The 25,360-nt window shown below is 58.1% G+C and overlaps 1 protein-coding gene across 19 annotated transcripts in view; it reads right to left on the bottom strand.

Moving 5' to 3' along the window:
• The window catches only part of ARHGEF10L (Rho guanine nucleotide exchange factor 10 like), a 148,339-nt gene that overhangs the window by 23,992 nt on the left and 98,987 nt on the right, over positions 1–25,360 (bottom strand). For 14 of the 19 annotated variants that reach the window (XM_036353074.1, XM_036353080.1, XM_036353081.1 and 11 more), the window contains 11 exons: positions 24,896–25,041; positions 22,762–22,776; positions 22,344–22,525; positions 19,541–19,656; positions 18,888–19,015; positions 18,096–18,196; positions 11,831–11,952; positions 9,383–9,469; positions 7,495–7,727; positions 6,754–6,908; positions 1,159–1,307 (listed from right to left, as the gene is read on the bottom strand). In XM_036353074.1, coding sequence (XP_036208967.1) covers positions 1,159–1,307; positions 6,754–6,908; positions 7,495–7,727; positions 9,383–9,469; positions 11,831–11,952; positions 18,096–18,196; positions 18,888–19,015; positions 19,541–19,656; positions 22,344–22,525; positions 22,762–22,776; positions 24,896–25,041 — 1,434 coding nt within the window. The remainder of the gene's footprint in view (positions 1–1,158; positions 1,308–6,753; positions 6,909–7,494; positions 7,728–9,382; positions 9,470–11,830; positions 11,953–18,095; positions 18,197–18,887; positions 19,016–19,540; positions 19,657–22,343; positions 22,526–22,761; positions 22,777–24,895; positions 25,042–25,360) is intronic. The other 5 variants (XM_036353083.1, XM_036353084.1, XM_036353087.1 and 2 more) reach the window with 1 other exon arrangement.

The raw sequence follows: 25,360 nt of genomic DNA, 5'->3' as shown, positions 1-25,360 counted from the left end.
ACCCCAACCTCGAGCTGCAGCCTGGTGGCCACCTGGCGACAGGGGCGGCAGGGCAGAGCTGAGGTGCAGGGCCTGGGCAGGACAGCACCGTGGCTGGTGAGGGTCAGAATCGGACGAGATGTGGGCAGGGCCCGGCCCAGGCCCCTCTGCTTCCCTTGGTCCATCTGTCTCCCGTGCCGAGGCAGCTGTCAGCAGGAGGAAGCATTCCTGGCAGTGAAGGGAGAGGATGGCGGACCCACGCCCACCAGCGCGGACTCGCAGGAAGCAGCGTGATTTTCCACTTAAGCCACATAATGTGGCAACGAGGATTTCAGTTCGGCAAACAAGTACAGTGATAACTAGTGTTCATCCGACACTTGCTTTGTGTCAGGCACTGTGTGAAACAGTCCCTTTACATAAACACTCTCACGCACTCCTTAGGTAGCTCTACACCATCACCCCATTTTACAGATGAAGTGACTGAGGCCCAGGAAGGCTCGGTGCCTTGTCCAAGGGCTGACAGATTGGCAGGGCAGAGCCAGGGTCCCATCTGAAGCAGGTGCTGGCAAACCACAACCCTCGATGGAGGGATGCCCAGCAGACCCGAGTGGGGCACAGCTAGGACAGGGAGGGGTGCCTCCCACTTCTACCCCCTCCAAAAAGCCTGTGGCCCTGGGAGGGGCCGAGTGGCACCCAGCTTTCCCCAGACCCTCAGGCCCTGCTGCCCATACCCCTCCCCAACAATCCACAGCCAACTTCTCTGCCCCCTCAGGCCTGGGGCTTCCTGGTCCGATGGACCCTTCCTGGGAAGATCCTTCCAGAAATACCTCTCAGTTCCCATTCTGCCTCCGGCCTCCAGGATGGCTGTGCCCACACTGGCCATCCCCTCAGCACAGCTGGGTCCCGGGCACCAGAGCGAGAACAGGCACCTCCACTGGCAGCAAGAGCCACAACTCAGGATGCAGATCATGGCCCAGTGTAGTCAGGACCCTTCCCTTCACGGCAGCCCTGGGCAGGGCCCAGCAGGGATTGTGGGTCCCCCCTGCTTCCTGACAAACCGATCCCTGAGACACAGATAGGAGCTGAGAGCCGTGCCAGCGTGGTCAGAGGGTCAGCAAGGGTGTGCCCAGCTGATGGCCCCGTGGGCAGGGGCCACGAGCCACGAGGAAAGGCCAGTACCTGAGTCTGCAAGCTGGTGGCGTCCAGGACCGTGACCCGAGGCCCACAGCTGGCCCACACGGCGTCCTCCAGGCTCAGCAGCGTGCGGATGGGCCCTGGCCCCACTGTCAGGCGCACGGGAGGGCTCTCCAGGTCCCAGGGCACATCTCCTGGGAGGAGAAGAAGACGCAGGTCAAGGCTCAGGGCTCCTCAGTCCGGGGAACCACAGCCTGCAGCGGGGGCCCAGCCTGGCTCCACAAACCCTCTCACCCGGTTCTGTGGGGGATGGTGGCTGTTCCCATTGGCCTGCATTTATGACCCTTCCCATGGGGGCCGGACTCCTCTTCCTCAACCTCCTGTTCATTCAGCCTTCTCGCTGATCTGCTCGGCTACCATAAGGCACTCTACCACCTTTACCAAATCTCTGATGACCTTTCTCCTCCAGAGATGCCACAGCCCCAGGTGTGGAAGGAGGAAGTCCCGAGAAGAAATCAGTGCCCAGTCCACCACCCTGCAGATGGAACTAACCAAGGGAGCTGGCCTGGCCCTGAACAAGGCTCTCCCTGCCCACCCAGGATGCTCGCTCACCCAAGAACGGGCCAAGAATTTCCCTGGCACACAAGCCCTGCTGGCTATGATGGGTTTTTCCCTTAAGTCACACAGAACCCCAGTGGCTGTCCTGTCTTGTCAGGATGCCAGGTGGGAAAGAGGGGAGGAAGGGGGCATACCCCGGAAAGACAGACAGCAGTAGCTGGGCCTGGGGGGGCAGGATGGAGCCTGCTGCTAGCTTGCCAGTGCCCAGCCACGCCACACTCCCTCCACGGGACCCTGAAAGCAGCCCCATCATAGACCCTTCCTCCGAGCCAGCTGCTGGTGACAGGATGGGGCACAGCTGTCGGTAGAGCTGGAGGGACCACCAGGGTACATGGTGAGAGCCACTGCCTGCAGTGTGGCAGGAAGAGGACAGACTATCACACCCCAGGCTTTATACCACCTGTAAAGCAGGTTTGCCTCTCTCCCTTCTGTCCTACTTAAACCTGTCAGACTCCCAGCTCACCTGCGAGCCGGGGAATAGGGAGCCCTCCCCACCCAACACACTACCAGGTCTTTCCAGCCCATGTGTATGAGCACATGGGAAGCAAGTAGGGCCAGAATCCTGACTGTGGCCTCTGAACTTCTGCATGAACTAAGACAGGTGACTTCACCTCTCTGAGCCTCAGTTTCCTCATCTGTAAAATGGGCATGATGACCAGGCCTACACCTCGCTGATACTACAGGACTAAATAGAACGTGCAGAGCATTTAGCTCAGGGTTGGCACACAGCAAGGAGCGACGACAGCTGTTGATCCATGCCGTTACATATCCGCACGCCAGGCACTGTTTTCACGAATTGTTTTCCTAACTCCCAGCCTGTGCATTCTATTTCCATCCCTGTTTTACAACTGAGGAGGCGGAGACACGGAGTTTAAATAGCCAGCCCGAATCACACAGCTCGAGAGTACAGGGCGCTCATTAGCCCATACTGTTTGGTGTCATTTGCCACAACATAACAGTCTGTGGAAACAGGTGTTGACTCCATTTGACTAATGTGACAATGGAGGCCAGGGAGCTGAGAACTTGCCCGAAGCCACCCAAGGGGTGACAGGCCAAGCAGGGCTGAAACTCAGCTGACCTTGACCCCTCCCCTGCCCCCACCCGCTGCCCTCTCAGGTTCCAAGAGCTTCCACAGGGCACTGGGGCCGTACCTGGGGTCAAGGAGGAGTGAGTGACCACAGGCAGCCGGGCACACTGAGCCCCACCAGAACACCAGAGCCACAAAATGCTAGGCTTTGAGCGCCCCCCAGTGGCCATGGGTAAGTAGTGCTTATAGTATAGCCAGAAGCTGGAGTTCCCTCCACTGCGACCTCCTTCCCAGTAAGCAGTTGAGAATACTGGGACCACACCCTGAAAACTAGGAAATGGGGCTCTGCTCAGTGGGCACCAAAACCCTTGCAACCTCTACCCTGCAAGGAACAGCGTGGCCGGGGCTGCCTGAGGTCGGAGCCAGGTTCTGCTACCCCTGAGGGTCACAGGGGCTCTGACCATACTGCCACTTGCTGGGCTTCTGCAGGAACCATATCAAAAGGACCCTGGACAGGAGTCCCCACAGTGGGACCCTGAGCCAGAGGCCGCCCCTTGCTTGGACTCAGCTCTCCCATCTGCACCCGAGGGACAGAACTCTGACCTATCTGGTTCTTCCCAGCCCTCATGGCCACAGTTCTAAGACTTTAAATGCAATCATTGTGAGCTCTGTGCAGGGCAAGCTCCCTGCAGCCTGCAGCCAGGGGGGGAGGAGGGGGCCCACCTTCAATCCCTTCCTTGCCCTCCAGGCTTTAGGTGCATACATACATGTTACAGAACCCACATGTGCACTCATACACACACGCACACACCCACCCCCTGCGTGACCGCCCATTCGTCTGGGCCCCTCACCAGCTCTCATGCTGCCAGGCGAAGGGGGATGAAGGCCCTTGGAGGTCCCGATCCAGCTGGAGCTGAAGGCAGGACACTGGGTAAAAGTCATTGAGACTGAGAGGGGCCCCAAGGGTCGCCCGCGCCTGGTCAGTAATAAGGGCGGTGACAACCATTCAGATGGGGGTAACAAGCACCAGGCTACTTGTGTGGCTGATCCCACCTGGCCTCCACAGCCAGCCTGTGCGGGGGGCAGTCTTCTTCCCCATTTTACAGGTGAGGAAACTAAGGCTCCAAGAGGCGAAGTAACAGGGACAAAGTCACAGCTGGGTCTCAACCCCAGGCAGCCTAACTCCCCAGCCCGTCCCCGCGCCCCTCCTGCAGGAGGTGACCCGGCCCACAGCCCCAGCATCTAACCAGGGACTTTCCCACACCTGCCCCCAGGCCTGGGCCTGCTCAGAGATGAGGCAGACAGAAGGGATCCGGGTAGCTCTACTCAAACACGGGACCGGCCAGGGACAGTGGCCATCTGGCTCCTCTCTGAGTCCTGGGTCCTGCTCAGTGCCTGGCACCTCAGAGCACGGAATACATATTTCCTGAGTGAATAAATGAACAGGTGAATGAATGACTTCCATGGCCACACTGCTCTGGACCTCGGTTTCGCCAGTCAGTGACCTGGTGGCCTTGGGTTCCTCAGTCCCTTCTCAGCTGCTGGCCCCACAGGTCCTCCAGGACTCGGCCAAATCCCACATTTCTGCTCCTGCCCTCTTGCAAGGAGTCAAAGCGTGGGCCAGGAATGCCAGTTTTATCCAGTCGTGGTCTCAGCCAAACCCGGGCAGGACAGTAACTTCTCATCCTATACCAACTCCAAGCCCTGGATAAGGGTCTGGAACTTTCACAGCCCTTGACCCTCCCGGCCACCAGGGGGCGCCAGCGGTGGGTTCTGCAGGCACGGGGCTCCAGGTCTGTGCTCCGGCTTGGGCTGGGATGGAGTCGGGGTGTCTGAGGGGTATCCAAGGCCCTGGTGAGTCTGGAGGAGGTCCCACAGCTCAGTCATGGATAAGCCGGATGGTCCCAGTCCCAGCCACAGGCAGCCCAGGTGAGAGGCGACATGGAAGTGTAAGCTCCCTGCTTGTTCACCGAACTAATTCTCTCTCCCTCTGCAAACCCTGCGAGGGCAGGGTCACACCTGCCTTGCTGGCCGCTGTACCCATGGTGCATAGTCGGTGCTCAGTAAATATCTGGTGCACAAATGTTTGCAAGGGGGAAAGGTATCTCAGCCTTCTCCTCCAGGCCAGCCGCTGCCAGCTCTGCTAGGAGAAGCCAAGGCCCCCTGAGTCTGGAGAGGGCTCGAGGCCTGGACGGAAGACATTAGGGTTCAGGTCTCAGCTCACCCCTGAGACTCTGGGAAGTGGCGGGGGCGGGGGTTCAATGGTGCCCAATGGCCCTTCTGGCTCTGACAAATGGCCAGTCCCAGCCCCAGGCCGAAGGCCAGTGGTTAGAGCCCAAACCCCCACTGGGTTGAATTGTGTCCCCAAAAATTCATGGGGAGTTCTAACTCCCAGGACCTCAGCCTGTGACCTTATTTGGAGATGGGGCTGTTTGCAGATATAATTAGTTAAAATGAGGTCACCCTGGAAGAGGGGGGGGCCCTGATCCAAGGTGACGGGTGTTATTATAAAAGCGAAACATGGATACAGACACGCACTCAGGAGAACATTGTGTGAAGAAGGGAGGCAAGCTGCCGCGGCCAGGGACCACCGAGCTGGGGTCCGAGCTGGGGTCAGGCCGGGACAGCTCCTTCTTCAGCATCTTCCTAGGCAGCGCGGCCCTGACAGCACCCTGAGCCTGGACTTCTCAACTCCAGAACCATGAGTCAGTGAATTTACAGTGTTTAAACCCCTCAGTTTATGGGGTCTATGAGCAAACTCACACACCACCCCCTTCCCTCCTCCCAACCGGGGCGCCCAAACTGATGAGTCAGGAACCAGGAAGGGAAGAGCCAAAGGCGGCCCAAACTGGGGCCAGGAGGCCAGAGTGGGACCAGCGTGGCTCACAGTATTCGGTGGGGCTGCAGGGTGGAGTCCCTCCAGAACCCCTAGTCTACTCCCTGAAGATCTGTGCCCATATTTGCATTCACAGGCACGCTCCGATGGTACGAAGAATTTTTTCCCTCCCTCTTCCCCCTTTAATTAAAAACTATAAATGCCTTATCAAAAGCTAATTAAAAATACCAACACAGTGCCAAGTGGCAAAAAAAAAAAAAAAAAAAAAAGCTCAGTACAAATATCCGTTTATAACCCTGCAACAGGCTGTGATGACGCAGCAATTACAGGCTCCTGGGAGGGAGTGGGAGGAAGGGCTGGGCAGCCACAGGACTCATCAGCCCTCTGGGGAGCACCGGGGACAGCTACCCTCTCCCCACCCCACACCCCCGGCTCTTGTCATCATCCAACTAGGAGCTGAACAAGCCACAGGGGACCGGGGACCCCAGCACCATGTGGCTGTGCTCCAGCGCATCGCGCCTCCCCCCCCCCCCCCCCCCCCCCCCCCAGTCTCAGCACTGGGTCTGTACAGAGGAGGCAATTCTCAAGGGCTGTGGAGACAATTAAGATAATGGCCAACATCAAGCACTTCACCGTGTTTCTGGAACACAGCCGCTCACACCGTGAGCCCTGCCCTCCAGCGTCAGAATCGGGGCCGTCCACGGCTCAATGAAATCAGAGACTCAAACGCTGGCCTCCACTGGCATCCCTGGGCCAGGCCCTGCACTTTGCTTTGCCTTCAGGGGGTTGTTTGACCTGCCAGGACCCGTAAATGGTGGGTTTTGCCATTATTGCCATTTTAGAGACGAGGAGACAGGCGGGAGGAGGAGAAGCTGCTCACCGATGGACACAGCTGGCATCAGGGCAGAGCCTGGCCCGGAAGCCAGGTCTGTGCAAGCCCAGAGTCCCTGCTCTTAGCCACTAGAGACTCCCTCCAATGGGCGGAGCTACTTGTGCAGGAGTGAGCACCCCATTCCTGTGGGGACCCCGATGGGGATCAAGGATCTCTGATCCCCCCACCTCTGAGATGGCCTGGTTCGTTGCTGAGCCACCACCTTGGCCTGCCTCCCACAACCGTCTGGCACAGGGTCCCCAATGGTTCCCAGCCCCACGTCCTCACCGCTGGTCCGAGGGTAGGCGGCGAGGGTCCCGTCCTGCAGGCCGGCAAACAGGTGGAAGGGGCTGTGTCGCAGGCAGAGCACAGGCTGCAGGCCTGGGCTCCTGCAGGTCGCCAGGCACTGGGTGCCCGTGTCCACGCTGCTGTAGACCAGGATGCTGCGGGGAGAGGCCCAGGTGACTCACTCAGCCCCCCATATGCCCTCCAGGGCCCCCTCTGTGGGACCAGGCCTTCGTTCCACCAAAGGGGAGCTCAGATTTTCCACGGGTGGCCTTTTAGGATGGGGTCCTCCCCGGCCTCTGTCTTGTGGAAGACTCGGGGGCTAAGGGGGCGAGGGGGCTCCAGAAGCAGCACAATAAAGGTGCTGATCCCTGGTCGTTTTTGCTCAGTGGTTAGAACATCGGCCCTCGGACCAAAGGGTCTGGGTTTGATTCCCAGTCAAGGGCGTGTACCTGGGTTGCAGGTCTGATCCTGGCCCAGGTCAGGGTGTATGTAGGAGGCAACTGATCGATGTGTCTCTCTCACATCCATGTTTCTCTCACTCGCTCCCTCCTCCCTTCCTTCCACTCTCTCTAAAAATCAATGGGGAAAAAAGTATACTCATGTGAGGATTAACAAGGTGCTGACCTGAGTTTTCAGGGTCACAGACCTGAGTGTGAATCCAGCCAAGCCACCTCTACCTGATGGACCCCAAAACAGCCTCCAGGCACCACGCAGTCCTGCCCTCCTCCCCAGGCCCCTCACCTGCCATCCTGGAGCCCCAGGCAGATGGTCGGATGCACGGCAGCCGAGGGGTCAGCAGCCGTGTGGCCCTCATCTTTGTCTCCATCTCCATTCTCCCCCTCCTCCGGCTCAGGAATGTACTCCATGCAGAGCACGGGGGCCGCCAGCGGGAAGGACTTGACCGTGCGGGGTGAGGGCCGGTTCAGGGAAAAGATCTCGACCTGGCCTCCTGCGCCCTCCTGGCCTCCCCCAACCTGGGGCAGAGACCAAAGAAGCTGTCAGGGAGAATGGTGAGAGCAGAGGCGGAGCTTCGCTCTGCCCTCCCGGAGACCTGTCCCAAACTTTGGCTTGCCGCTGATAACTGAGAGGAGAGGCCCCTCCTCCGCCTGCAGCCTGCTGTCACCGGAGGTCACTCGTCCCCAGCCTCCAAGGCAGCGAGTTCGATTCAGGGCGCAAAGGAAACCCACTAAGGAGCTAAGGTGGACTAGTTGCCCAGTCAGCTTTCCATCTCCTTGTTTTTAGGCTAAATTTCAACCAACAAAGAGTGAACATACACTCTGCCCCTTTAAAATGTCCTATCTTCCTGTTCTCTGTTTTACTTTAGTGTCTAGCACAGCCGTGGGCAAACTACGGCCCGCGGGCCAGATCCGGCCCGTTTGAAATGAATAAAACTAAAAAAAAAAAAAAAAGACCGTACCCTTTTATTTAATGATGTTTACTTTGAATTTATATTAGTTCACACAAACACTCCATCCATGCTTTTGTTCCGGCCCTCCGGTCCAGTTTAAGAACCCATTGTGGCCCTCGAGTCCAAGAGTTTGCCCACCCCTGGTCTAGCACATGGTATACCAGTATACTTGCTGAGTGGATGGAGGGATAGATGAATGGATGGATGGATGGATGGATACATGGATGGAAGGATGGATGAATAGATGGAAGGATGGATGGATGAATGGATAATGGATGGATGGACACATGAATGGATGAATGGATAATGGGTGGATGGATAGGTGGAGACATGGATGGATGGATGGATGGATGGATGGATGGATGGATGGATGGATGGATGAATGGAGACATGGATGAATGGGTGGATGGGTAGGTGGATGGATGGATGGATGGATGGATGGATACATGGAAACATGGAAACATGGATGGATGGATGGATGGATGGATGGATGGATGGATGGATACATGGAAACATGGATGGATGGATGGATGGATGGATGGATGGATGGATGGATGGATACATGGAAACATGGATGGATGGATACATGGAAACATGGATGGATGGATGGATACATGGAAACATGGATGGATGGATGGATGGATGGATGGATGGATGGATGGATACATGGAAACATGGATGGATGGATGGATGGATGGATGGATGGATGGATGGATGGATGGAAATACCACGTGCTAGAGAAACAGTGAAGAACAAATTGCCCTCAGAAGAGTGTCTATGGGAGGCACAATCTGCACTATAAGAAGCATGGGGAGGTCACCTATTTGAATCCATGGGAGCTTTGCCAGGAGTCCCGAGAGCAGAAAACTGGGCCGGGATCTCTGAGAGATGGGCAGTAAGCAGCCCTGCTTCCTGACCCCGGTGAAGACCTGTCACCCAGGCACACGGCACCGCTCCCGCTCATTTCCTGCATGGCCTGTGGCCTGTGCAAGAGTCATGCTCACTGATTTGTCCCTAGTTTTCTGTTGTCCCTGGTGAGGTGGCTGGCACCTGCCAACTCCAAGCCCAGAGCCTGGGACAGGGTCCCATTAGAACTTGCCGGGTAAAGTGTACAAAATGGGCCAGCAGGCAGGTGGCTTTCTCCCGCACCCCTCCCAGGGGCTCCTCTCCCTGTTCCTGTCCTGAGGCCAGAGCTCCTGGCTGTGGACAGGGGGTACTCACCCAGAGGTAGCCCTGTGGAAGGGAAGTGCTGACCGCCGAGAAGCCCAGCAGGGGAGAGCTGACAGGACTGTGGACCAGAGCCCCAAGCTGCGGAGACAGAGGTGACACGTGCAGGGTTAAGTGTCGAGGTGCCTGAGAGGCCAGCGTCTGGCTATCGAACCTTCCGTGTGAACCACCTGCAGGGGTCAGGGGTCGTTAAACCTGCAGATTCCCAGTGAGGATCCCTGAGGACGGGCCAGGAGAGGGGGAGGTTTCCAGGATCTCCGGGAAGTTCCTATGCACCCACATTTGACCATCAGTCCCCTAGAACTCTGGCTGGAAGGGGCCTGGATGATACTCTGGGACCCCAAGGACTTTTCCAACTGACCAGCTCCCATTTAAGCTTCGTTGAACACCACTAACCCCCACCCCACTCCCTTTACTTTACAGATGGGGACAATGCGGTCTGCAGAGGACACAGGATGGCCCTAGGCCACAGGGAAGGTGAGGGGCAGGGCCTGAACTGTGCCACCTCCCCCTCCGCCTTCCTGCACGCCTCCAGAGAAACAGCTCAGGGACCCCCAGATCATCAGAACCAATCTGCAGGCGAGCCCCCAGGACACAGGGCTGGGTAGCTTGTGTGGACTGCCGGCAGAGGCCGGTGGCTCTGTCTGTGACGGGCTGTCACCAAGAGCCACCAGCGACTTGTTTCTCCTGCAACTTCTTCCCCCAAATCCATGCCAGGTGGGTCTCTGGGGCCTGTTTCCTGAGCTAGATCCTGCCGGTCTGGCCCTCTGGCCAGGACGGCAATGGAAGGAGGTGGCCTGGCCCTTTCAAGGGCTTGGCTTTGCCCCTCTGAGGAATGCGGCGGCGGCTGGACCCTTTGCCGGGCAGGTGCTGCCCTCTGCTGGTGCTGAAGGCCCTGGCCAGCACCAGCCCTGCTGGAACATTCTAACAAAATACCTAATGGCCATAGGTGAGGGGACCAAAGAGGTCACCCCCTCCAGCCCCTCATTTAGGAGTCAGTAACCGTGAAGTTCGGGGAAGGGGAAGGGGGAGGGGGACATGACTGGCTCCAGGTCACAGAGCAGGTCAGTGGGAGCGTCAGGGCTGGAATTCAGTTTTGCTCCGGTGCAGGGCCCCTCTTGGTTGAGTTCTACCCAGAGGCCAAGCCGGAGGCCTCGATACGCTCACACTCATAGCCCAGCCTCTCCTCCTGACTCCTGGGCTGCAGCCGTGCTGCCTTGCCTGGGGCGCCTGGGGTGGGCCTCTGTGCTGCTCTGGCTATTTGGAATATTCTTCTCCTGGGCCCTCACCAGGTTGCAACCTTCTTGCCATCCGGGTCACAGTTTAATGCCACCTCCTCCGAGAGGCCCTCTCTGTTGGCACCATCTCTGTATCTATTAGATCTGATTTATTTTCTTTCACACACACATCTCTCCTATTTCCCTTTGTTTGCCAGGGCTTTTCCTCTCTCTCTCTAGATTGAACGCTATATGAGGGTATGTTGCATGTTTTGATCACCGCTATGATTCCCAGTGGCTAGGACAGGGCCCAGCACACAGTAGGTCCTCAAAAATGATAGGCAGCTTGGACGAATGAATGGATGGATGGATGGATGAAGGAATGAATGAATAAACTGGCATCTCACGGCTATGTTCTTTCAGCTACTTAGCACCCCAATCTGCAGTCCTAGCCACTTAGCTCCTGGGACTTATTTACCTGGGCCCGGGTCCAAGCTTGAGCTCCCCTCCCCAGAGCTCAGATGACCTCATCTCCCTGAGAGGACGATGGGCAGCAGTTGCTCCAGAAAAAGGACAGGTGACCAGAGGAGGTGAAGACCACAGGTGTCGGAACCAGATAGAACGAGGTTCTCATTCCTGGACCCATCCTTATCGGCTGTGTCAATTTTAGAAAGCCATCTGTCTGAGCCCCAGGTGGGCCTTCCCTGTGAAATAGATCTAGAAGCACCTACTTATCGGGGTCTCAAAAACAGTAAAACAAGAGAGTGACGGACGAGCAGTGACGGGGGAGCACAGTAGGTGCTTGACGAATGGAAGGCGTGATGGCTATGAATGGTGTGTTGTCGTCCCCTCAGGCCCCGCCCACACCAAAGCCCCGGCTCCTGCCTGGCTCCAGCCCACAAGGGACCAATCCACAAAGCCTGGCACAGCCGCGCGGGCATATTCCGGCCTATCTTCTGGGCTGGAGTCAGGCCATCGACGGATGAGATCACTGCTATTTGTTAGCTCAAAATAATGGAATTTTCCGTTCACTTGACCCACGGAGGGCATCTACCCCCACATTGTGGGTAGGACAGCTGACGCCCAGAGCAGTAAAAAGGCTCAACCAACTCCATCGGGAAAAAGCTGAGGCGCTGGGTCTGGAGCCGGGGCCTCTCCTGCTGTGGGCACAGCCTGGAAACGCTGGTTCCCCCAGGAGAAGGTGAGCCAGAGCTGCCCCTCTCACCTGCAGGCTGAGGCCCCGCGAGGAGAAGGCGGGGATGCAGCAGGCCAGCGTTGGGCACCAGAACGGGGCTTTGCTCTTCTTGTCCTCGTCCGGACATCGCCAGCCTGGCTGGTTCTCCTCTCCTACAGCAAAAGGAAGGAGGTGGGCGAAGCAGGTCAGAGTGTGAGAACCAAGCAGGCTGTGAGCAGTCCTGGAGCCCAGGGAGCCCCCGCAGGCCCCAGAGGTCCGGCCTGCACGGCGGCCTAGGCAGACCCCGCCACTCGCTCACCCCCCTGACTCCCAGCCCCACTCCTGCCCATCTGAGATGAAATCTGGCCCCACTCTGTGGTCATGGCCGTGGGTCCCCAGCAAGGAGCCCAGACACCTAAGGTTTGAGTCCCCCACTTGACCGGCCTCTTGCTTAGCAACCTTGTGCAAATCACCCCAACTCCCTGAGCCTCGATTTCTCCACCTATACAACAGGGACGATGAAAATGCCTTCGTCCTGCGGCTGTTGTGAGCATCCAGTGAAATAAAACATGGAAAGGGGTTCAGGAAGTGCTAAGATGCTGGACTCAGTCCAGGCCCAGCTGCCTAGCCCTTAGCTTCAGAGAGGGGAGAGGATCCGAGACCAGCAAGCAGACAAGATGATTTCTGATTGTGATGACGATGTAAGTTCAGCTGCGTGTACACCTGACGGTGATGACGGTGGTGCTGGGGAAGACTCTTACTCTGCCTGCCTTCAAAGCTACCCTGAAACCGCCAGGTCCCCCAGGCAAGCTGGGCATAGAAGCCCCCGGGACCTGTTACAAGTACAGACACCCAAACCCAAGCCCAGACCCTTGACTCACATTTGGAGACCTCTGCGCTCAAGATCATCCATTGTACCAGTGGTTCCTTCACATGGTTCAGGGCTCCCTCACATGCCGCCGCCTCCAAGAAGTCCTCCATGACCACCCTGGCTACTGTGGCTTCCTTCTCTCAGGGGGAAAGCCCCTGACTCTAAAGACCCTATCAGACTTCTCGTATAGCCTTCACCACAATCTCAAATCACCGTGTCTACTTTCTTGTTTATAATCCGTCTCCCCTCCCTTCCCTGTGGCCTAGGGCCATCCTGTGTCCTCTGCAGACCTCATTGTCGCCCTTCCCATGTCTCTAGAATGTAAGTTCAGGGCAGCCAGATCCAGGGTATATCCTTCGTCACTGTCTCCCTGTAACTCAGCACACTGCCTGCACAATTAGTGCTCAGCAAACATGGGTTGAAAGAATGAATGAAAGGAGTGAGCAAGTGAGTGGGTGAGCAAACCTCCATTTCTTCCAAAGAGTCCTCCCTGCTAAGGACCCCATCCTTACGCTCCACATGGCGACACTCCATATGACGACTGCCTTCCCGGGACCTGGACAGCAGGGGCACGGTACGGCTAGGACACCCTACTGTGTGTCCACGCATCAGGCACACACTGAGTGCCATGCGCGTGTCCCCTGGCCTTGTTTTCACACGGACCGAGCACAGTCAGATAATGATTTTCACTTCACGGATGGTGAGACAGGCACTCGGGGGTTATGCTGACCAGGTCACAGGCATGCCTACATGGCCGAGCCCAGATGGGGACCAAGGACTGTCTGATCCAAAGCCCAGGTTCTTTGCACTAAACCAGGCATTCTTCTAGCATCTAGCCTCCTACTGACAGCCATGAGCATTACTGACCCTTGACATGGTGACGCTGGACAATGAGGAGGAGGCACAGCCTTCCCCCTGCCCCACCTCCACCCCCACCCCCGGCACAGAGCAAGCCCTGGAGAAGTGCCGTGCCGTCGGGGAGGGGAAACGGGACATCAGTGAAGGGCACGGCGTCTGGGTTACACAAGCTAAGTCCCAGGTCGTCTGTGCAGCATGGCGCCTACAGCTAGCAACTCCGTATGATGTGCTTAAAGATGTGCTCAGAGGATCTTACACGAATTGTTCTTATCACAAAGAATAACAGCTAAGCGGGCAGGAGGGGGTTTGGGGATGGATTTGTTATGTGGCATAGACTGTGGGATGGGCTCACGGGCACATACTAATCTCCAAACTCATCAAGTCGTGTGCATCCGACACGCACAGCCTGTTGTACGTCAATCATGCCTCACGAAGTGGCTTTTGAGAGAATGCCACTGCCCCAGAGGAAGGCGGCGCCTGAGTGTCGGTCACGGCGAGAGCTGGGACACGGTGGCAGGTGCGGATGTTCCTGCAGACGTCAGAGACGCTTGCAAATGTCAGGCACGATCAGCGCCTGCCCCACCCGCTCTCCCGCCCGGCGCACCCACTCCCTCAAGCAGCAGAGGCGGTGAGCTCACTCCCTACACGGCCCTCTGCCCTACTGGGCCCCGGAGACAACGCCCCATCAAACCTGGTTCCTTCCACGGAGGAGGCGGGGCTGCCAAGGAAGAGACAACTAGGGCACAGGGCGGGCATCAGCATAGCAGGACTGCGTGCACCACACTTCACGCTGTCTCCTTTCATCCTCCTGGCCACCAGGAGCGTCAGTGTTTCCATCCCCATTCTACCCTGAGCAACAGAGGCCGGGGAAGGCAAAGGCAGGGCCCAGAGCCCGGGAACGAAGCCAGGGGGCCCTTCACACAGCGCCCACCACGTGGGGTGTTCGCCGAGACAGCCCACCCGCTGGGGGCAGCACCCACTTTCTTGGCGGGAATGAAGACGGCGAGATCTGAGCGTGCCCCTACTCTCAAGGAGCTTACAGTCACGCAGACCCTCCCCTCGGCCAGACGGGAGCCCCGCAGCACCCCCAAGCCCCACTCCTCGCGGGAGGCTTCCCAGAGCTCAGTCCTGGAACATAACTCGCCCCAATCACGCATCCCCCTGAGCTCCACTCCCCTCCCCTCCCCCCGGCACAGCCCATCGAGGCAATTGGTTAGTGTATATATTTCTTAATGATCTGACCTTCTCCTTCCAGATGGTGCCGCCCCGGCCCGCGCCTGGGAGCGTTAAAGGAAAATGGAGTTGCCGCTTCCCATCTGCCGCTGCCATTGTCCCTGTCACAAAACCGGCGCGGCTGAGGCCGAATTAGAAGCTGTTGCTGCTGAAAATGGAAGGCCCACCTGGGATAAGTGACATGAAGGACTGGCACCGACGTCAAAGCTGCGATTTCCAAGTGACGTTAAGTGGGGGACTTGTTTGGCGCCCAGCTCTGCAGCGCCCACAGCACCGAAGAGCGCCCATGGGCAGCCGGAGCAGCTCAGGGCTGGGGGCCGTGCCCCTGCCGCCCCCCCCCCCCCAATCTGCGAGCCCGCAGAACAGCCCCACAGGCTGCGGGAGGCTGGCTCTCCTGGCAGATCCCGACTCAGCCTCACTCAGCGCCACGCTGAGCCGGACACTTAGCCCTCAGAGGCTGTTGTCTCATCTGGAAAATGGGGGAATCATTCCAACCGTCTGCAGCTGCTGTGAGCACTGGGAGGAATGGATATAACGCCTGGCGTACCCCAGGCACCCAGGAAAGAGTGCCCATTCTGGCCATCGTCCTTGAGGTGGAGAGTATTGCCTAGTCCTGCGCTTAAGGGCCCGGCCCACGGCTCCCCCACAGCACCACCGACTGCCTGGCAAACCCTGCTCAGACCCAGCGCCGTGCCTCCGTCACCGCCCCGCAAACAGCCGACTGCCTTCCCTCCCTCCCTCTCACAGCTCCCGGCACAGACGGGGGGCTGGCAGGACATCACCACGCGTCCTCCCCAAACACCCCTCCCCTGGGATCCAGGCGAGCGGCCACGGTCACCCAGCTGGGTAACACCCAAGTCATGCCCACAGCCACCTCGGCCCCCTCCTGGAGGGCAGACCCACTTCCAGTGAGGGCTCGGCCAGCTCCCCACCTCAGGTTGAGGGTTAAAGGACACGAGGGTTACAGCACTCCTGGCACATACCTGGGCTGTGCTCAGACCTCCACAATGGACCCATCGCAAGGGGGAGCAGTGGTGTTACTGGGAGGGCTGAGGGCTGGAATGCCAACCGAGGCAGAGGCAGCGAGGGAGGGGCCCCGGGCCAAGCCTGTGACATATGCCCCATGAGATATGCCCCCGTGCAGTCAGGGTGAGAGGAAGATACTGGGGGGGGGGGGGGGGGGGGAGACTTTAAAGGAATAACATCCTTTGTGAATAAATTTGTTAAACATATTTTAATGGGCTCATGTTATTTTCCCCTCCCCACCAGGCACTGCAGATAAAAAAACAAACTGGGAAAATAAAATGCACAAATTATTCAAGCCCCAGGGGAACCCAGGCACTCAAATAAGATTTGAAATGACTCTCGTTCTATTAAAACTTTTTGCTGCAGTGAAACTGCGCAGTCAGGGTGGCTGGGCTGCTTCAGTCAGCTCCTCCCCGCCAACGCCAAGCCCCGCCCTGCAAAGCATCTGGGGTTCCAACAGATTCACCTGCTCTAGAGCAGGTGCAGGAACAGGGCGGGCGTAGGCATCTGCCCAAGACACAACTGCAGCACCAGCGGGGGTGTGGCCTGAGCGGGCAGGGGCAGGGCCAGCTTAGCCTTTCCTTGGGCCAGAATTCCCACAGTCCTCCGCCAGGGCCAGGAACAGCCTCTGCTTACAATCCTTCCTCCACCCTCCTGGTCACGAAGACACACCCAACAGAGGCCTGTGCACTATCAGCACCAGGTTCTAGAAGGGACTGGTGAGCAGATGCCTCTGATCCTGGCTCCTCCTCCAAAGCCACAGCCTCCTCCCATGCCCTCCCGACCTCCACGTGCCCTCTGCACAGCGCCAGAATGATTCGCTTAAATAGAACCCGGGCCATGCCACTGTCCGGCTCTCAGTGCTACAACAAATACTCCCCATCAAGTTCCATACACCTTGCCCTGGCTTTCTGGAAAACCTGCCCAGCCTCCACCTGCCCAATTCCCCAGCTCTGGCTACCTCAGGACCTTTGCACTTGCTGTTCTCAAGTCTGAACCATTTTTCCTGAAGCTCTGCATGGCTTCAGATGTCACCTCCTCAGATGTCCTCCGTGACAGCACTCCCAAGCCCAGGCTTGGTGCCAGTCAGGTCACCCAGCTCTGTACCCTCACAGCACACCCCCCTCCCTGATGGTGTGCTCCCGTGTAAAGTCTGCCTGCCCCTCATCAATCGTGAGTTCCTTGAGGGTAGGGATCTTTCTGTTTCTATCACTGCTCTTTCCCCCTCTGCCTAAAATTACTGTGGAGACTCCATAGATCGTTGTTTCATTGACGAAAGCCATTGACGAAAGTCCTGACCCCTTTCCGGAAATGTTGCAGAACCTATTGGGAAATATATACTTATCTAGAAAAGATCACAGCAGAAACCAAAAAAGCAATCACCGCTATTGGCTGGAACCAGCAAACGAGAATTCCGGTACATCACGAGGAATAATAGCTCTGATCGGCAAGGACCCGGGCCTTTTGTCAATTTACAAAAAACACAAATAAAGTAATTATAACTTAATGAGTGTGGTTTGGCAGACAGAAACTCGCCAAGTGGAGGAAGCGGGATGGACAGGAGCGGCTGCCCAGGGCCCGCCCCTCCTGCTGTATGAGCTCAGGCAAGTCACAGCACCGCGCGGGCCTCCGAGCCCTCGCCTGGGAAAAGGGGCTCAAACAGGCCTGCCGCTTAGGGTGACTGCGCATGTGAAGCGAAGGCGGTGAGCAAAATGCTTAGGAAAACGCTCGCTCACAGGAAGCGCTCTGTGGATGCAGGTGTCCATCGTTATCTGTATTTTATCAGGGTGCGCAGGAGAAACGAATCATAAAGAGGCCCGTGTAGAAAACCCGTTCAGTCTAACCTGCCTCACTTTTGGATAACAGCTTTGTTAAGATATAATCCGGCTACCATAAAACCCACCCTTTGAAAGTGTACACTTCACTGGTTTCTAGCATATTAAGAGTTGGGCAACCATCACCCCAAAATTGAGAGTATTTTTTATCACTCCCACCAAAACAAAAAACAAAACAAAACAAAAAAACCCTTAGCAGTCCCTCTCCAATCCCCCTCCTCCCAGGTCCCTGACAACCACTAATTTACCATCTGTCGATTCCCACTGTTTTATAGACGGGGAAACTGAGGCTTAGAGAGGAAGTGACTTGTCCAAGGTCACTGAGCAGGCTCAAGACTCAGAACCCTTGCTCCAGCTGCCCCACCTCCCCCCCAGCTCAGGAGCCTCCTTCCCCCATGAGCCTGGGCGCCCGCCACGCACACATACATACACTCCCAAACCTCCCCTCTCCCACCCCTGCCCCCTAAGGTGCTCTCTTTGGGGCCTTACTCACGGAGTCCAATCTTGGCCAGGTGCAACCTGTTGACCCAGGAGATCTTGCTCAGGGGGTTGGGGGTGATGAAGACCACCATGAAGCTGATGGGACGGCCAGACCTTCGGTGAGAAGGGCGAGGAGTGTGAGTGCTCAGAGCAAGGGCCTGGCTCCCCCGGGGCCAGCACCCAGCTCTTCCCTCACCCCATGCCTGGGAGAAAGGTCTGTTCAGAGCAGCCAAGTGTGGCCAGGGAGGCCGGTGGCCTGCCCAGCAAAGCCTCGGTCCCCTAGGGGAGGGGTCCCTCCACCCACCATGGCCCCAGAAAGAAGGCCCCTCCCCGAGAGCGGCCAGGCCACACTGCAGCCCAGTCCAGGTGCCTCAGCGTGGGCACCCAGAAAGCCAGAGGTGCCTGGCCGGCTGTCGGCTAAGAGGCGAGAGGCCCTGCCCGGGCTCCACCTGGTCAGCTTTCCACGGGCCTTATCAGACACCGGCTCCGGGAGCCTCGGCAGTGTTTCTCTCTATATTTCTGGTGCCGTATCCTCAGGGCAACAGCACTTGGCAAAGGGCAGTTGCCTGGTAACTGTTTGCCAAATGGACACGTGAATGAATGGGGTTATGGCCAGGCCAGAGGCAGCCGGAGGTCAGTTGTCACCACACTGGCATCCCACCTTGGAGCATCAGGGGCCCCTCGGGGTTGGGCATGGCCACGGTGCATGCACACCCCCTCCCATCACAGCAATACTAGCAAACGGACCAGCTCCAGGGGCCCCCTTTGAATACCCCACTTCACTGCCGGCCCCTCCGCCTCTCACTTGTCGGGTTTCCCGGGAAGCAGGAGCCGGAGGCGGCACTTGTTGGCCGATTGGATCTCCTCCTCCTTCACCCGCATCAGCCTCTGCAGGGCCAGGCACCAGTCTTGAGCCACAGTCATGTTCAGGTTCTAGGGCGGAGGAGGCCAATGAAGTCCCCACACAGCCCACTAGCTCCCCAAAAGCCACACCAGATCCTCAGCACCTGGGACGCCCCAGGGGAGAGAAGACAAGCAGGAGGCCAGCTCCCCTGGGCTCTGGGCTGCGGGCAGGCTGCCCGGCCCTTGGTTCAGACCCCACCTGGCACTCCTGTTTTGAGAGTGGCACACCCTCCTAGCAGCTTCCTTTCCAGCCTAGGGCAACGCCAGGAAGGGGCTACAAGACTGACTAGCCACCATACAGAAAACAACAACAAAAAATACCAGACAGCCAGGTCCCCCTCAACCTGAACCAGAGCTTCAACTTGAACCAGAGGCCACACACCAGACTTCTAGGTAGCGACAGGGGGCATAGCCACTCCTGCTGGTTGGGGGAACTCAGAGCCACAGCCTCGTCAGGGGACTGGGCCAGGAGGAGAGCCCCCACTCTGCCTGCTGAGTCTGGGGCTGCCCCGAGGGAGGAGCCGGAGCCCCGCAGGCCAGGCCAGCGCTGCGTACCTGGTAGGTGCCGTGCAGCGTGCTGATGAGGAGGGTGATCTGCTCCACCACAGCCAGGTCCTTCTGCAGGTCCTGCAGCTCCTGGAAGAGTCGCGGGGGACCGAAGTACACCTTACCTGGGCAGAGAGAGACCGAGTCAGCTCAGGAGTCAGAAGACACCAATGAGAACCCAAGTGTCCACTCACTGCAGAAAAGAAGAGCTGTCGCCCTGGGGATATGGCAGCAGAGAGACAGAAAGAAACATTACCAGACTCTTATCTACTGGGGAGCACAGGTCCAACACAGGCAAAGTCCAGCACCTGTGAGGTGGGGCCCACTCTATCTCTACAAAGGGTCACAGGCGACCAGAAGACAGAACCAATTATGCCTGAAAAGAAAGGAGCCCTCATGGGGCCAAGAGAGTGGCGTGCACTGCTAAGAAGTAGAACAGCATGTGCAAAGGCACTGTGGCTTGAGGAGGCCTGTGAACAGCAAGTTGTTCAAAAGCATGCTGAGGACCTACTATGTGCCAGGTTCTATTCCAGGTATTTGAGCAGTGGTTCTCAACCTTCTGGCCCTTTAAATACAGTTCCTCATGTTGTGACCCCCAACCATAAAATTATTTTCGTTGCTACTTCATAACTGTAATGTTGCTACTGTTATGAATCGTAATGTAAATATCTGATATGCAGGATGGTCTCAAGCGACCCCTGTGAAAGGGTTGTTTGACCGCCAAAGGGGTCGCGACCCACAGGTTGAGAACCGCTGTGTTAGAGGGACAGGTGTGAACAAGACAGGGTCCCCACTCTTATGGAGTGCATGACCTGGGGGAAGGGGAAGATGGGGAAGCAGTCGGTTACAACCACAGATGATGGGAGGTACTAAGGAGAATGGTATCAGAGCAATGAGACAGTGATGGGGGGAGGAGGCGGGGGAAGGATGCCCAGATCTCTACTGATGACACAAATGGAGTGCGGGGGCTTGAGAGATGGACAGCAAGTGATGGAGCAGGAGGGACCTGCAGGGACAGGTGGGGAAGTCCTTCAATGCCATGCTAGGGAACTTGGGCTGTATTCTCTAGGCCGGAGTTTCTCAAGCTGAGATCCACGGAATCCCAGGAGGGGCATTATTTGGGGTTGTCATTTAGATGATTATCTAAAATTCAGATGCACATCCTGAGTCACCTGGAGATGATGACTTCAAAGCCATGTTCCGCTGCATGGAGTCCGGGCGCTCATGGACCTTGGTACTGAGCAGGGCGAACTGAATGGTCACCATGGAGCAGGGAGGTGGCCAGGGGAGGGAAGTGATGGCTCATACCAAACAAAGGGCGAGATGGGCTCTGCGGGGACCCCGACAGGTACGCGGGCGGGAATGCGGGTCACCATAAGGCACCCTGTGTCGTGGGTGCAAAGAGCTCCGAAGAACCCGCCCCGTAGGAGGCCACATCCATATTGTGAGCAATTTGGTGCCAGCAAAACAACATCACCCATCCCATGACATTAATGCTGTTCATTTGAATTTTATGGTTTTGTAGCTTCATTTTTATCTCATTTGTGATTTTTGTTTTGGTTTTATGGTTGTTCAAGGGGTCTGAGCATAAGGCGTCAATTATACCTAGTCTTATATTTGCACACATTTGAATAACAACATAATAAAAAATCATTCACGGCCAACTGGGGTTCAACGAGAATTTCCTTTTCCCCTTAAAGGGGGTCTGGCAGCATATGACTGTCATCTCAGGAACGAAGCACAGACAGCACAGTGTTTGAAGGAGGTCCCAGAGTGAGGGCACAGTCGAGGGGTGAGAAGGGGAGGAGATCTGGGGCTGCAGGTGGCTCCGGAGCCCCTCCCAGGGGTTGCTGCACAGGCAGCCCTGCCCGCCTCCCAGACCAGGGGGAAGAAACGCAGCATCTGGACGTGGGCGCAGCTGTCCGGCCAGCCCTCTAAGGGCGAGAGTAAATGATGCAATCGCCCTGTTTCCAGAATCGGCAACAGCCCCATGAGGCAACCTCCAGGGTCAGGCAATGGACAGAGCCCAGAGCCTGAGCCGAGCCCGGCCGGTGGGGGAAGGGAGTGCAGCCAAGCGCCCTCCCAGCCCGTGGAAGGTGCTGCCGGCTCAGTGCTCCTTCCTGCTGGCTCTGCGGTTCAGCACCCTTCATTCATTCAGCAAACGGCTGTTAACAGCCCCTGGAACCAGCTCCGGGCAGCCAATGCACCGGCCTTGAGAGCATGGGGAGGGTGGGGGTCTGGGGGCGGAACCTGCTGGTCCAGTCCCGAGGAATTTAAAGAGGCTTCCTGAGGAAGGGCTACCTGAGCTCGATGAGTAAAGGCAAGTAGACAGAAACAAGCCTGCGGGATGGTCAGGACAGGGGAAGGAGGACCCAGCAGGGCCAGTAAGTCCTGACCTGGTCCCTGAGGGTGTAGGGGCAGGATTAGTGTCACCTGAGACCCTGGCTATCCAGAGGGGCAAACTGAGGCACAGAGAGGAGGTGACACCTGCCCACATCACAGGGAGGCAGGCAATGCCTAGACGGGACTGGCAGTCAAGCTTTCTGACAAAGTCATTGCCTGTGCAGGCATGTGTATGCACACGTGTGTGTGCAAGGACACGTGGGGCTGGAGTGGGCAGGGCCGGGAGTCCAGTGTGTGCAGGTGCGGCTGTGGGATGTGCGTGTACTCACAGAGGTTGGGGTGTGGATGTGGGTTTGTGGGGCTGTAAACCAGCAAGAGCTCTGGGCCCAGTGGCCCAGCGGCCTGGGGGCCCCCGGATGGGCCCTGGAGCCTGAGTAGGTGCTCCCGGGCAGCAGCGGGCGGTACTCACTCTGAGCCTGGCCCGAGGCAGAGGCCTTCTTGGCGCCGGCGTGCTGGATGAGCACGTTATCCTTGTCGTAGGAGCCGCCCTCCTGGCCCACCTCCACCACCTGCACCTGGGGCAGTGCCGTGTTCCACTTCACCACGTACTTGGGCCCCAGGGGCACCAGGCTGCTGATCTCCAGCTGGCCCCTGCAGGGACAGGGAGACGGAGGCCTGGAGAGCCAGCAGCGCCCCAGCCCCGGGCCAGCCCAGATGCCCCTTCTCAGCACATCAGCTCAGCCAGGCACCTCACCACCCAGCACAACACCTCAGGCCAAAACCAAGCCGGGCAGGGCAGGGAGCCGTCGCTGAGGCAAAAGCATCAGGCGCCCAGTCCCCAGCCCCAGATCCAGAATCATGTGCCCCCAAAGCCCCCAAAGCCCTACCTGTGGTTGGCAGGCCTGAGGAAAGAAACAAGGAGGGAAGATGGTTACTGTTACCAAGTGACTTCTACAGGGAATGACTGCTGAGGGCCGGCCAGGCGTGGGCAAAGCGGACCCCATGGAGGGCCTGCTTCCGGGGCCAGCCACTGGCCTCCAGTCTCCTAGTCCCACAACAGCCCTTAGGAAGCCTTTATTATTCTGGACGAGGACACTGATGCTCAGACAGGTCACAGGACTCACCCCAAATCACCCAGACTGATCCCCCAAAGTGGGCCCCTAGCATCCCCATCTCATTTTCGCATCATGCCAGGTAGGCAGAGAGGGTGTTGGTCAGAATGGTACCTAGGACATCAACGGGACTTAAAAATTAGAGTGTGGGAGAGCGGGCGTGCGGGAGGGAGTCAGCCCAGCCATAAGCTGACTGCCGCTCTGCTCTGGGACACAGGCCTCCTTGCCCGAGTTCCCTACCTGTGGACTGGCACAAAGTAAGGGCTCAGTCAATATCTGAAGGGTTAATAGTGCCCAAGTCCCCAAACAGCCCTGCTTGCTCCCCTTCTAGGCATGGAATCTGCAACCATGGACAATCCCCAACTCTGCTCCATGACCCTGGCTAGGGTCACGGGCAGGTGCACCGCCGACCCCGGGTGTGACATCAAGCCAGGCTCCGTGGGCATGCTGACCCTATGGGGGTTCCAGGCAGGGCTGGGAGAGTCAGGCTGGGATTCCACTACGGTGGCTGCTTTCCCTCGGGGGTCCTAGCTATTGTGGCCACACTGTGTGTCTGGGATGTTTTTAAAGTGCGTTAAACACTGGGAGCAGAGTTTTTCCTCCACAAGCAGAGAGGAGCCCGGCTGGGGAGGTCCAGCTGTAGTTCCTTTGGTTCAGGGTCATCATCCCTGCCGCCTACAAGGCCAAGCAAGGGACACAGGTGAGCGGACCAGCAGTAGAGGAGACACGTGACCAGCACCCGGCCCGTGTGCCCTGAGCCATGTGGGATCTTCACATTTTCAAGAAAAACAATTGTCTCTAACTTTGGGCGAATGGCTTATGTGAACCAAACAAAAGATTCCTGAAGGCCTAATGCAACCCATGGGCCACAAGTCTGCAGATTCTAGTCTAAAGAATCACCCTCACGCCATCCAGGGCTCCAGCCCCTCCGGGCACAGCCTGGCAGCCGGCCCTGGGCATTTCTACAACCTCTGACCCCGGAGCAGCACCCCAGGCCCCTGCGGAAGAAGATGCTCTGGGCAGTGGGGGGACTGCCCAGGCTCGTGTGAGAAACACTGAGGTCCAGTGGGAGGAAGAGCCATGGGAAGTAGAGCAGCTGGACACAGGAAGGATCTCATGAATTTCAAAGTGGTCAAAACTCAGGAGGCTGTTCAGTGACCAGAACCGACCACACTGTGCAATGGGCAGCTGTCTCCCAAAGGCCGGGTCCCCGTGACCTCGCCAGGTGCTTCCTGGCTCCGGGACCAGGAACAGAGCAGGTCAGGAGGGATGGGAGAGGAAGCCGGGGTATCAGAGACCTAAGCTGAACTCCCCGGGCCCTGTCACAGAGGGGCCGGCCGAGGGACCCTGTCACAGAGGGGTCGGCCGAGGGACCCTGTCACAGAGGGGTCGGCCGAGGGACCCTGTCACAGAGGGGCCGGCCGAGGGACCCTGTCACAGAGGGGCCGGCCGAGGGACCCTGTCACAGAGGGGCCGGCCGAGGGACCCTGTCACAGAGGGGCCGGCCGAGGGACCCTGTCACAGAGGGGCCGGCCGAGGGACCCTGTCACAGAGGGGCCGGCCGAGGGACCCTGTCACAGAGGGGCCGGCCGAGGGACCCTGTCACAGAGGGGCTGGCCGAGGGACACTGTCACAGAGGGGCCGGCCGAGGACCCTGTCACAGAGGGGTCGGCCGAGGGACCCTGTCACAGAGGGGCCGGCCGAGGGACCCTGTCACAGAGGGGCCGGCCGAGGGATACTGTCACAGAGGAGCCGGCCGAGGACCCTGTCACAGAGGGGCCGGCCGAGGGACCCTGTCACAGAGGGGCCGGCCGAGGGACCCTGTCACAGAGGGGTTGGCCGAGGGATACTGTCACAGAGAGGCTGGCCGAGGACAGGAACAGGTCCCCAAAGTCCCCCAACCGCTTACTTGAAGTTGATGTTGGCGCAGACCAGCATGTCGTTGAGCAGGAAGACCCTGCGCTCCTTGGACTTGATCAGCTGCCCGCGGTCACCGTACACCGTCTCCGTCAGCGTCTCACAGAGGAGCAGCTGCCTCTGGCCCGAGGTCAACAGCTGGTGGAGGGGGACAGAGCAAGGTCAACACCAAGAAGCACGCAGGCTGTTACACAGCTATCACCGTGCCAAAGACCCAGAGCTCTCCGGCCAAACGGAGACCGAGGCTGGGAGAGGCAGAGAAGGCAGGGCCTCGCCCTCCACCTCCAGGTAACAGGAGGCCCTGGGGAGGGCCACAGGCTGGGTCCTCTGACCACCCACCCTGCCCAGCAGCCAGCATCCCTCTCAGGTGAGCCAGCCATTGCAGCCCGTCCCTCTGGCAACCCCGCCTAACCAGCACCACCAGGACCCCCAGCCCTGGCTCCCCAAGCACCAGCTG

The sequence above is a fragment of the Myotis myotis genome, unplaced genomic scaffold (genome assembly GCF_014108235.1).
Source record: "Myotis myotis isolate mMyoMyo1 unplaced genomic scaffold, mMyoMyo1.p scaffold_m19_p_2, whole genome shotgun sequence".
In the NCBI taxonomy this organism is placed as follows: domain Eukaryota; kingdom Metazoa; phylum Chordata; class Mammalia; order Chiroptera; family Vespertilionidae; genus Myotis; species Myotis myotis.
This window is presented reverse-complemented; position numbering and strand designations above follow the sequence as displayed.